The sequence below is a fragment of the Coenobita brevimanus genome, chromosome 29, assembly GCF_032717465.1.
Source record: "Coenobita brevimanus isolate Jiangsu-jjx chromosome 29, ASM3271746v2, whole genome shotgun sequence".
Classification (NCBI taxonomy): Eukaryota; Metazoa; Arthropoda; class Malacostraca; order Decapoda; family Coenobitidae; genus Coenobita; species Coenobita brevimanus.
In genome coordinates, this window is record NC_136982.1 from 38,505,363 (window position 1) to 38,519,397 (window position 14,035).

Consider the following 14,035-nt stretch of genomic DNA (forward strand, 5'->3'; position numbering starts at 1 on the left):
ACAATTTATTTGATAATTCAATATAGATATACAATAGCATATATAATTTGTTACAAAAAATAAAAAATCATGAAAACTGAGTATTTAAATCAAATTATTAGGCTGTGGATATTTGATTTAAATAATATATTTTAATGGTTTTTGTAAGGAATTGCATATGCTAATTTTAATAAATAATGTATATTTATTATCATTTACTTATAATAATATTTTAAAAATATTAAAAATACATTATCTGTTGAAGCATATTAATGCTACTACCCCCTTCCCTCCCACCTCCCCCCACCAAGCACCAACCCACCCTCGCGACCCGCCCCAGCCTCCCCCATTCCTTGTCCAGCCAAGCGGGAAGCTCCCACCACGTGTCCCCTGGAAGACCACGTGTCCCTTGGATTGTGCAGTGCGCAATCCACAGGACAGGTACGCAAGCGCAAATTTAGTTGTGCAAGCGCAACTAAGCTTGCGCTTGCGCACATGAAAAGGCAGGTGCGCAAGCGCAAAATTGCGCATGGTCTCGTGCGGTGTGCAATGCGCAAACGATATCACCAGAGCGCAAGTGTGCACAAGTGTTTGCGCACCTGCCCAGCACTGATTTTAATAAGCTGCTGAATGTAGAGTGCAGTGCTAGTATTGTACTAACTAAAATGAAACTTAACAAATTAATCACTGTCCTGGTCAAGATTCGATCTCGGGCCCCCACGCATCATACGCGTGCACGTTATCACTGAGCCAGTGAGAGGATCCCCACTTTGTCTCTAGGCAATGCAGGCTTTTATACACCCCATTACATCCCTGTTTTCTTCCCTTGGTGGTTAATTTGGTGAGTTTCGAACACGCAAGGTGGCATAAGCATCGGAGTCCACCATGGGGAGGCTGCGGACCACACCAAAACAGCCCATCCCCGGGATGTGAAGACAGGGACGCTGTCAGCTAACCAAGGACCAACATCAAATTGCCAACCAAGCCCTGCCACACATCCCACACTGCTGCCAGCCAGTGTAATAAATGAAACTTATATTAATCACTGGTCTGACTGAGATTCGATCTCAGGCCCCCACGCTTGATATGCGCGCACATTACCACTGAGGATCCCCACTTTGCCTCTAGGCAACAGAGGCTTTTATAGACCCCATTACAGTATAAATAGTTAGGGAATGGCTGGGAGAAGGAGAGAGGCATGAAGGAAGGGATCAGTAGGATGGAAGTGTGTGAGACATTGAAGAATGTCAAAGTGGGGAAACAATCAGGGAGTGATAGAGTGGTCTGTCTGTGACCAGATGCTGTAATCCTTGTCAGTCTCTCCATAACCAGATGCCTTAATCCCTCTCATTCTGTCTATAACCAGATACCTAATCCCAAAAAGGGTTGCCACAAATGAATCACTTCCATATTATTCTGCCCTGTGCCATCAGATTGCCCTCCAGCTCATCCCCCACCTCATTAATACACCTTTCCATCCCATCCCTCCATCTCATCTTCAGAGTTCTCTTTGCCCTACCCCCTCCACATCACTAATAGACTCTCCAGGTCAATCTATCACTATATTCTTGCCACAGGTCCAAAGAATCTCATGTTTGGGTGAGCTGCTGAAATATAGGGAACAAAGTGTGACTGAATGGATCTGGACAATTCAGTATTCAGATTAGCCACAAGACTAGAGGCCAGTATTATACAGTAGTTCCTATATAAGGAAATGAGGTGTGTGTGGCAGTCATAGTGATATTTGCCATCTTTTTACTGGGAAAGATATTGTGGAATACTTGTCATCAGAGTTAGGGAGAGAATTAAGGGAATGACAGAAGAAGGACAAGGAGGTGTTAGATGGGGAGAATGTGTATAGACCAGATAGTCTCATTAATATGTAATAGACAAATTTTAGAGATCAGAAAGAAGTTGTTTATTGCCATCATCAGGCTGGAGAAAGCATGTGTCAGAATAGACAGGCAAGGAACATGGAAGTTGCTAAGAATATGTAAGTACATTGGAAATTGTTGAATGATGGTAAGAGTAGCTGTATACTGTATAAGAGGGTGCAACGGTAACAGAATATGTGGGAAGTGAAGTCAGTGAGTTCTTTGAATGGAATGTTGAATTGAAACAGGGATATCATCCTTGTTCGTCATACATATAAGGATGATGTTATTTTAAAACTATATATCGGTTAGGACCATGGATGTTCACGTGTCACTACTGAGAGAGGATGAGATGTGGAAATTACCTGTACTTTATTGTTGGTTGCTGATGATACCTTCCTCTTAATTGAAGATGGATGGGAGCTGCAAGGCTTGATAAATGAGCATGCAAGTGTATATAAATTGAATTTGAAAATGAATTAACGAAAAGCATTTTTTTTTTTTTTTTTTTTTTTTTTTTTTTTTTTTTAAGAGGAATGAAGTTAGAAGTGCATGGTAAACAAGAATGGTACTTTAGTATAAATAATAAAGTCTAAGAGTACAACAGAAAGAAGCTTGCAAGTGCATTGATAGCAGTGACAAGAATTAGGATGATGAGCAGGGAAGTGAAAAAGTGATTGAATGACAGTAGTATGATTCTCATTCAAATGGATGGAAGTCAAGCTTGGACTTTACTAGATGGACACAAGCCAGGAGTAAGAGGAATGGAAATAAGTTAGCTGGAAAAGCATGTGGAGTTTTGTGGAGAGATGAACGGACAAGAGAGGAAGTTCAGGGGAACTGTGGTGCAGAATTGGATGTTCTGGAAAGTATTAGAAGTACCCAAATTTAGTTCAGCCATGTGGAGAGAATGGAGAGTGAGAAATTGACTAAGAGATTGTATGTGTATGATGTGGAAGGGGGGAGGGAAACAAGGATGAGATGAAGAGAGGAGGAGGTGAGATATCTAAATGAAGGTGGTGTGAATTGGAGGGGAGACAACTTGAAAGAAGACAGGACAACATGATGGCAATTTGTTCATGGGTCCTCCTCCAGGATTGGAGTGTGCACAGCCAAACAGGGCATAATTTTCACAGCCCTTAAATGGGTATAATATATGCATCTTGTATGTAAGAATGTGTATATATTTGTGACATCGTTTATGAAGGTATAATTTGTTTTTGCTCTGTGAACACTTGGACAGGTGTGCTTTAGACTGGAGTCCCACCACCTCACATGTGCTGCATTTCCTGGTCCTGTTATTCACCGCTGTTAAGGCCATCGTGGGAATAAACAACATGAAGAGGGTAAAGACATCACTGTACTCTGTCACTTGCACACTTTAATTCATGGCATACATTTTAATTCATTCATGCTAACTCCAGACAGTTCTGTTCATCTTTTCAAATTGGCTGCATTAGATACAACCTTCACTAACATCTTCAGTAGGAGAGTCCTTTTGAAAGTTGAACAAAGTCATCTGAGAGTAGCAAGAGCAAAGCACAAATAATGTCACTATATTGTAGATGTTAGATTGATAAAAATTTTACTATATCAGGCCACTTTAATCCTTCTTTACTAGAAACTTCTATGTATATTTGGGGTGGTCAGGGGCAACATGTTGGGCACATGTAAATTTTAGCTATTCCTGCCCCCTGTAAAACCAGATGGTTCCACAAGAGAGGCTCCCACACACTCCATTTTAATTATTCACTTCTTGGGACCGCTTACCAGTCATTTGTTTGTGCTCTCAGGGTCAATGTGTGTGTCTCGTGACTTTGCTGTGTTGTTGTTAGTGTAAACAGTATACTGTATTTGGGGCACAGTGAAATGAGAGATGCTTGAAAAATTATTGAAGTAAAAGTATTTGTTAGAACTTTGTGGTAATACCGTATTTTATCATTTTCAAAGTTGTTTGTGAACATAATAAATGCATGTTGTAATGAATGCATGACATGATCAGTGGCATAGCCACTCAAGCTCAAAACCCTCTATACTACAACTAGGTAAACACACAGACACACATGCACACAAAGGTTATGACAGGCAGTATGAGTAAGTGAACTTTTTTTTAGTTTGTCTTACTATTGTCATGACTCCAGCACATAACTTCTGGAAACATGAACCAAGGTGAAGTAGGGTGGAGTGACCTGGGACCATAACAAAGGTGTTTGGGGTTCATCCCTCCTGTCTCTAACCAGTGGTGTGTGCGTGTGTGCGTGCATGTGTCCTAATTATTGCTCCATACACATTGCCCCATAATACCCCCCAGATGAAGACCCATTGCCTGGGGAAGTGGAGTGTTTATATGCGGCTCCCGTGTTACCTCCTCACCGCCATGGCCCTCCTTCCCACCTCTTCCTGTGGTCTCAAGTATGGCATCAAAGCTGTAAGTCAACTCACCCTTTATCACACTGTACTGTAGATACACAATTCATTCAGTTTAGGATACATATGGCTTAAAAATCATAAGTCAGCACCTCATTTCCCACTTTACTCTTGATGTAGGCAGTGGATTTTATTCAGGATCTAGCATTATTCAGGACAGGGCTGATCTTCATGTACTGAAAGGGCAAAATTATTCTGTATTAACCACTCCTTACTTTCTGTGTCCCCTGTCTTGCATCCTTCTGTGGGGTCAATTACTGCATCAGAACTGTAAGTTAACTCACCTCTCATCACATTCATTCATTCTGTAGTCAGTCGTGTATCATGTGACAGTAAAATGTCATCTGAGACAAGGTAAATGAAAATGAAGTTTGTGTGTGGGTGAAAGTGAAGGTAGACTGAGTGACTGAGTGAGTGAGAGTTATAACGAAGATGGAACAAGTACAGGTCTCCATCATTATCATTGGGGTTATGTTCCAAAGATGTTGTCAGTACACAATACCCATTGATACTGATTTTCTGATGAACCTATATATATTCATTATACAGTGATCCCTTAGCTATAACAGTTTTTATTATCACTGTGAGATGAAAATCCACAGTTCTGCTGTTATAGCACACTTTCGGCTCAAAAACATTGTTATCACATGCCTGATTTGGTTTCTTCCAACAATGATAATGCAATGCTTCGATTTCTGATGGCTTTGAGGGATTCAAAGATGAGATCCTACTGAAGAGTTAATCCCAGATGGTGGAGACAACTAACTTTCCACTCCCTAGCCTTGGAACGCCTTACCTCGAACCATCTCAAGTCTGTCTGTCGTATGTGTTTCCTCCTCATTGTGCTCATTTCCCTTCAGTTTACTTAACCATGCTTATGCGTGTTTCTGGTACTTACCGTGTCACTGTGTATGCATTTAATGGATCAAAAATTGTTGTAAAAGCGAAAATTTGAGCTTGCACTTGGGGTTCCTGGTACACCAGTTAGGATAAATCCCATAGGTTCTGTGTATTCATTATGATGCAATCCTGTTATCCCATGCCATGATCAGTGCCAGTTATGCACAACAACCAAGGAATCAGTGTATAATTCTTATGCAGCCACTCATATGTTATGTTAACATGTATTTAATTATTAAAAATGCATTTACTTTATACTGTTACGTCCAGATCCCACACTGCCACAGGCTGCAACAGCAGTAGTTCAGCATAGAAAGGACATCACCTAGTGAATCGTTCTTCTTAGGGTCAGCCTCTCAGTGTACAAGTACATAGATCTTTACATAAGATCAACTCAGGCGTAATAACACAGGCTTCTCACGTTCGTTGTCTTCACTTAATATATCTATCTGTCTATTCCCAGACGCCTTAATCCCGTAAGGGGTGACCCCAAACAAATTGCCTCCATGTCGCCCTGTCCCCCGCCATTTCACTGCCCTGCTTCCAGCTCACACACCCCTCTCTCATATACCTCACCACTCCATCCCTCCATCTCATCCTTGGCCTTCCCCTCCCTCTGCCCCACTCCACATCACTCATACACTCCTTGTCAGTCTCTCACTCTCCATCCTCTCTGCATGGCCAAACCACCTCATTGTGTTTCTCCTAATGCTTCCTATCACATCCACACCACAAAGCTCTTTCACTTCCTCATTTGCCAGTCTGTCTTTCCATGTGAATCCACATGCTCCTCTCAAATAACTCATTTCCACAGCTCTCATTCTAGACATCTGTCCCTCCAACAAGTTCCAAGCTTCACTTCCATGCTCACTTCCCTGTTTCTTATCACTGCTTTCAAGGAACCAGCAACTTTCTTCCTTGTTGTACCCTTTCCAGCACTTCACCCTCTAAACTTCCATCCGTACTCATCACACTACCCAAGTACCTAAACGTACTCACATTTTCCATTTCCTCCTCATCCAACCTCACTACATGAACTGACTGAAGACCATAACTTTACTCTTCCCTACATTTGCCGTTAGATTCCATTTCTTACAGACTCTCCCAAAATCATCCACCAAGCCTTGCAGCTCCCCTTTGTCTTCACTTAACAACACAGTATCATCATTAAACAACAGTACAGGGAGTTTCTTAACACTGCCCTCTCTCACTAGGGCCACTCCAGCATCATTGTCCTACCTTGTATCTCTTTTATAACTCCATCCGCATACGGATTGAACAACCATGGAGACATGACACATCCCTGTTTCAATCCAGTATTCAAATAGAAAAATTCACTCAGTCCACTACCCACATGCACTGCAACCTTAGCCCCCTCATACATACTCTTCACAGCATTCAACGACTTCCCATCTACTCCATATATTCATAATACTTTCACAATCCTTGTCTATCCACCCTGTCATATGCTTTCTCCAAATCCATGACAGCTGCATACAACTTCTTTCCCTTCTCTCACAACTTTTCCTCTAAAGATCTAAGAATGAATATCTGATCTACACACTCTCTTCCTTTCGTAAAACCTCCCTATTCTTCTCCAGCTAAATCCTTTGTTATTTCCCTAACTCTGTCAATAAATATCCTACCATATACTTTTCCTATTACACTAAGAAGACAAATGCCCCTGTGATTACCACACACTTCATTTGCCCCTTTTCGTTTGTACAGGGGAATAATTATACCTGACTTCCAGTCCTCCGGGACTCTACCTCCAAGGCCCATCTGCACATCTTCTACATCCATTCTTTTACACTCTCTCCCCCATGCTTCAGCATTTCACCACACACTTCATCAGTTCCTGGGGCATTCCCCATTATGACTCTCTTCATTGCTTCCACAACCTCCATCCTACTGATTTCTTCCTCTCTTCTCACATCCCTCCTTCTCCCAGCCATTCCCCAACCACTTATACTCGCATTACTTTCATTCTTTATGTTCAACAATTCCTTAAAGTTTTTTCTCCATTTGCTCACTTTTTCTCACTTGTCCATTAACAATCTTCCATTTTTATCTTTCACTCCCTGACTAACTTCTTTGACACCCTGTCTAACTCTCTTTACCTCTTTCCAGAACATTTTCTTACATTCCCTCCACTTTACACCTAGATTCCATCCAAATTCCTCATCCACTCTCTTCATACTCTCTCTTACTAATCTTTTCACCTCTCTTCCTCTCTACATGTAACTCTCTCTTCTGCCTCTCAACTTCTTCCATGCCCCTGTTTCTCATCCACTCACTATTTGCTTTCTTCTTTTGTGCCACACCCTATCTCACCTCTTCATTTCACCATGCTGTTCCTTGCACCCCCTTTTGCCTTCTCTTCCCCCCACACACACCCTCACAAGCTACACAGATTTCTTCTGGGAATACCTTGCACACACCTTCCACATCCCCCATCTGCTCCAATCCATATTTACCCAATTGCTCCACCCCTTCCCTTTTATATTCTGCCTTTTTTCCATCCTCTTGTAACCTTTCCACCCTCCTTGTATGAACTTTATTTTACCAAGTAATTACACTGTCTGCTTCACAATTCCAGAGCTACACTAACTTCACAAGGCCACAAGTCAAACTAAACTGAAACTCCTCTGTTCTTCCCCTCGACCATGCTCAATACTCGAATGTGGTACTATACTCAAGCAGCAACAGTTACCAAATAGGAAATATCCAAAGTATTCCAGAGTTTCCTTACATTACATAGCACTCTAAATTCTTTAGCATACAAACTGAAATTAAATTACTTAATGTAACAATCGCCTAAATGAAACATCATAAAGAAAATAAAAAGAGAATAAGAATGAATACATAACTTTACAAAGTATCTCAGCTTACAGCAGCAGGCTAGCTGGCAACTCTGACTCCTAACAAAAAAATGTGAGAATCAATGGGAACTCTCCAGCACTGCCTAACCAGCAATCCAGCTTCTTAACCAGGGGTGTACCTAGAGATATGGGGGCCCGGGGGGCTAGGTTCTTTTCCGGGGCCCCCCTCCAACATCTAGTGAGATTTGATGAAAAAGATTTGCAATGAACATGCTCCACCACTTAGTTTATAAAAAAACCTAATATCTGATATCTCAGCCGGGATTGTTGGGATGATAAATAAATATATTTTTAAATATTAATAAAAAAGCTTATAAATTTTTAAGGCTTTTGGGGGCCCCCCTTCAATTGGGGGTGGGGGGGCAGTTTCAAACAGCCCCCCCTTGCCCCCCCCCCCTCAGGTATGCCACTGCTCTTAACAATACATATAATCCCACCATGTCTGCCTCATCTGCACTGAATACTTGTTCAGCTACGGGCACTAAGAATATTGATATTTATCAAAGGTGAGAATGAGAAACATAGATGGAAATGAGTAGAGCCAAATGCAGATAACTAGCAATGTACAGTACTTAAAGGAAACAGGTTGGCACTGCCCATGCGCATACAACACTGTAGTTACTTAAACGTTTTATTATTTTCCACAGCAAGAGCTGCAGGGACAGAGAATATCTTGTTATTTGTTAAAAGTGAGGGTTAGATGCATTGATGGAAATGAGTAGAACCAAAAGCAGGCAGCTAGTGGGTTGCTGAGAAGACACTACAAGTGACAACTAGTGGAAAGAGAACACATTTTTATACTTGCCTTGGAAATAATCAGTAAACAATTCATGATTGAAAAAGGTTTGTCTATAATTGAAACGTAAAAAAGAAACTGCCATCAGTAATGACGGAGTACTGTGTGTGAGTGAGAGTGAAAATGGAGTGATGGCACTCAAGTGTATACTGTACTCTTTTTGGTTTGGTAGGTAAACTGAGTACTTAGGATTACACCTAGAAGTACAGAAATCTGTGGTAGCCTGGAAGATGCAGTGGCCTTGTATCTGAGGATAGTAGCTGAAGAAACCCACCATGGTCTGAAAGCCTTAAGTATGGAGAGGAGCACCACAGCTTATCTCATGGCATATGCCTCTTTTTCTAACCATACTGTACAGTTAGATGATGATTATAGTGATAATGGTGAAGTGGTGAGGATTAGAATGATGGTAGTGTTGATGATGGTGATATAATGATGATTAGGATGATTTCAATGATGATGGTGGTGATGGTTGGAATTATGGTTTTCTCGTTGATGAATTGAGATGGTAGTAGTAGTAGTTGTTCCCTAGGCAGTATGGTTGGACAGCCTCGCAAATTGAGATGGTTTGGGCACGTGGAGGGGATGGGGGATGACAACTGGGTGCAGAAGTGTGAACATTTGGAACATTGCAGCTAGGGTTGAGAGAGGCAGATGGAAAAAGACCTGGGATGAGATCATAGAGTGTGAACCCAGGGATAAGGGACTGAAGAGGGGGGCTGCCAGGGATCGGGCAGCACAGAGAACTGCCATTCAGTGATCAGGGTCAATGCATAGAGGCATATTGGAGCCTTTATAAATGAAATTAAACAAAATGATGGATATGTAATGATGAGATGGTGGTGGTTGTAGTAATGATGATGATTACTGTATTTACTGGTGCTGATCATAATGCTTACACTTGTGATAATAATGGTGATGTTGATGTATTGATTGTAGTTAAGATGACTACAGTTGATGGTACTGCTGAAGGTAGTGGTGGTTACAGGAGTTAATGTTGCAGTTGGGAGTGATTGTATTGGTGATGGAAATGATGATCATGATCATGGTGGTGATGGTGGTGGTGGTTACAGGATTTGAAATGGCAATTGAAGTAATTGCTGTGATGGTGATAATAATAGCATTGTGGGATGGTGGAGGGGATGATTATGATGGTGGTCATGATGGTTACTGGAAATGATGATAGGATGATTATGGTGATGATGATGATGATGATGGTGGTTACAGTGATGATGATGATTGGTATGTGATTATATGATGATTATGATGTAATGATATGATGGTGGTCATGATGGTTACTGGAAATGATGATAGTTAGGATGATTATGGTGATGATGGTGGTTACAGTGATGATGATGATTGGTATGTGATTATATGATGATTATGATGATGTAATGATGTGTTGATTACAGTGATAATGTTGGTGGTGACTGTGATATGATGATTAGGATAACTGCAGTGATGATGTGATGATTAGGGTAATATATGGTGGTGATGATGGTGCGATGATTAGAATGATTACAGTGATGGTGGTTGATAATGATTGTGTGATGATGATTAGAATGATTCAGACAAACAGACAGAATGATAAAGGTGGAGGAGGTAGTAGGTAGCACCACTCACCTGATGTAGTGCTACCTACTTCCTCTTTCACCTTTATCATTCTGTTTGGAGGTTGCCTCACCTCCATTCTTCCGACTTCTCCCATTCCTTCCTGTCACTGTTTATTATTTTTCTTTCTACGTTAGGTGGCTCTACACTGAGTGATAAGCCTAATGGTTTTAAGTAGCCCGGGAAGCCATTTACAGTGCTGGCTGGTAACCATATAACCAAGAAAAACATGGTGGAGTGCCTGCTGTGGTGACCCAGTTAACTAGGTGGAGAAACACAAATTCAGCATCCATCCAGGAACCAAACTTCCACAGTTGCTCCTGCACATCACTGTTGTGAGTCACCCACAAGGGAACATTGGTTCACTACACAGGTCGGCCATGTAGGTGCAGTTGCTTGCCTGCAGTTGATGGTATGTTCTGCAATACAGACTGAGGTTGATCAGCAGCTATGAGGATAATGTGATGAGAGATGAGAATGATCACAATGATGATGGTTGGTGATGATGGTTTGATGATGATCTGAATTAATACAGTGATGATGAGTAAAATGCATGGACTGATGGTGGTGGTTGCGGTGATGGTGGTTTTGTTTGGTGTGGAAGAAGTGTTATAATACGAATGTAGAGTCATAGATTCTGCCACTGACCTATATGAAATAAGCTGCAAAAGAACAAAAATATGGGACAAGTTCATGTAAAAGAACTAAAGTACATGTCATTATTAAACTTATCTTTGGTATCTGTCATACTTATTGGTACATTTAAGTTAGGATATTTATAATGATGATGGCTACAGGTGGTGATGGGCAGCTAAATGATTTGTGTGGTATTGTTACGATGCATTGATGATGGTTTGGATGATGATAATGAGGTTTGTGTGGTGATGCGATGATGGCTAGGATGATGATGTGATAATAACTAAGTACAATAATGGTGATGTGAAGATAATTAAAGATGACTGGCACATAAACCTGTCTCTGGCTACACCCACTGTGCTAACCCTTCATCTACCTATTTTCCCCCATGGACTTGCTCCACCATTGACATATTTTCCACCCAAGGATTTTATATTTCCCATGGGCTTATTTTTCCCAATGGACTTTTTTTTTCTTCATTGGCATTTTGTATATTGACCCATTTTTCCCCCCATGGACCAATTTTCACCTTGAACCTATTTTTCATCATGGACTCACTTTCCTTCATGGACTTGTCCTATTTTTGATAATGCCTTCATTCTTTCCACTTCCTTCAGCCTGTGGGTGACTCTACACTGAGTGACAAGCCAAATGGTTTCCTGTGCACCAGGAAACCATTTACTATGCTGGGTGGTAACCATATAACCAAATTTTGGTGCCTGGTGGTTTAGTGGGTAATAATTGCGCTCCAGTCGGATTGAGCCGGTGAAGGTGGTTGGGGTTGATTGCTCATGTAATGCCACTCAGGAACGAGTGAGGCTGGTCACTTTCATCTTATATGTCGGGACCAACTGCCTAGCCCCGGGCTCCTACGCTCCTCATGGGGCAATGTAGGATTAGATGATGGATGGTTGGATGGACATTTCCCACATGGAATTGTTTTCTCTCATGGACATATTTTCCCTCATGGTTCTGTTTACCCCCTTAATATTGTCCCTAATAAACCTCTTTTTCTCAGTTGTTCTTGTTTCCCCCATGGACCTATTTCCTAATGAACCTATGTTTCCAAATGGCTTATTTTCCTGATGCACCTATTTTCCCTCATGTACCCATTTTCTCCCCATGAGAAAACCTGATCCCCACATGGATTTTTTTTTTTTTTTTTCCCATGAAAGTATTCTCCCCATAGATACTGGGGGGAATACTTACTGGACCCATGTTCCTTCTTGCATCCACTTCCCCGGGGCATATTTCCCATGGACCTGCTTTTTCACATGGACCTGTTCCCACAATGGACCAATTCCTCCATGGACCTGTTTTCTCACCACCCACCCACCCACACACCCACTGCCTCACCAAATGTATGCTTCCAGAAGTAGAACAGTGACTCCTTAAATTCCTCCCCTCACCACACACACACACAAAACAAAAACAGATTTAATAGTATAGATTATGATGAGTGTGATGATAATTAGGATCATATTGCTGTTGAGAATAGTGGTGATTGATAGAATGATCAACATAACAATAGCTGTGATGGTTACAGGAGGCGTTATGGCAGTTGGGCGTGATTGCTGTGTTACTGGCATGGCTGGTGCTCATCCACGACATCAACCGGTTGCCCCAGTTCTCCGTCATGACAGTACCCACATGGGACTTCATTTCCCAGTCCCTAAAAGGTGTTGTGGTGATGCTGATGGTAGTTCTCATGTTTGCCTTAGTGTTTCATGTTCTTCTGGGGCCGCAGCCAGAGTTCTCAACGCTTGGGCAGTCCATTATGAAGATGCTGGTTTGGCTGGCAGGAGATTTTGGCTACAATGATACCTTCCTGGAACATCTTGACTATCCTGTCCTGACAAATGTACTCTTCATCATTTTCATATGTACTGCTGGATCTTTGTTTGTACAGGTGATCAAGAGCCCTTCATCAGATGAAAAAACCTTACATTATTTTAGGCAAGCCAGGTGGGCAAACCTTATATTGGACATAGATGTTTGCCTTCCCTGGTCCTCACTCAGAAGGCGTCATGTAGTCAGCAAGAAGGGCACAAAAGAGGAGACGTCAAACTTATCAAAATTCAAAAAGTTACTGTTTGGACAAAGTGCCTGCCATTCAGAGCCAAGTTGGGGTTTGGATGAGTTTTCAAAGGGGGAAAGGACAGCCACCTCCCAGGATGTGATGGAAGAACTGCTGAACTTACGAGCAGAGCTAAATAAACTAAGGGAGGATCTGGCACTCTCAAGTACCCAGTTTATGGACAGCATTCAAGATTAGTGAATATAGGCTCAAGGATCAGCAAAATTAAGTCAGTCTCATGGATCATACAGTATTAAGCTATGTGATAAAAGCAAAGAATGAGGCCAAAGCAAGCAGTGTGAACAAAGCAGTGATATCAGAGCAAGCAGTATAACCAAAGGTATATCTCAGAAAGCAGTGAGACAAAGCCAGAAGTGAGCCCAAACCAAAGTGAGATAAAAGCAAACAGTGTTGTCAAAGATATGGGATACAAGCAGGTAGTGTGACAAAGCAATGGGATCCAAGAAAGAAGTGTGATCAAAGCAATGCAATCATAGGCCATGACAAGTAAATTAATGGAATTGAAGCTGGCAGTGAATCAGAACTATGGTATCTAAGCAAGCAGTGAGATCAAAGCTGTGGAATTAAAGCAAGCAGCATGATCAATGAAATTACTGGGATCAAAGCAAGCCGTGGGATAAGGGCAAGCAATATGATCACAGTCAGCAGTGTGATCATGCTGTGTATTGTTTTAATAGTCACTGTGATCCAAACAAATGATGTAATGAATCAAGGCAATGGGATCAAAGAAAGTGCTGTATAGGTTAATGAAAGTCAGTAATGAAATCAGATCAGTGCAGTGTGATCAAAGCAGGCCGCAGGAATCGGAGCAATGCTCTGGTATTGATAATAT

General features: G+C 41.6%; 1 protein-coding gene across 1 annotated transcript in view; it reads left to right on the plus strand.

Moving 5' to 3' along the window:
• The window catches only part of LOC145395007 (transient receptor potential cation channel subfamily A member 1-like), a 128,434-nt gene extending 115,054 nt beyond the window's left edge, over positions 1 to 13,380 (plus strand). The window contains exons 12-14 of the mRNA XM_080268752.1: positions 3,097 to 3,199; positions 4,165 to 4,281; positions 12,652 to 13,380. Coding sequence (XP_080124878.1) covers positions 3,097 to 3,199; positions 4,165 to 4,281; positions 12,652 to 13,380 — 949 coding nt within the window. The remainder of the gene's footprint in view (positions 1 to 3,096; positions 3,200 to 4,164; positions 4,282 to 12,651) is intronic.
• The last annotated feature ends 655 nt before the right edge of the window (positions 13,381 to 14,035 follow it).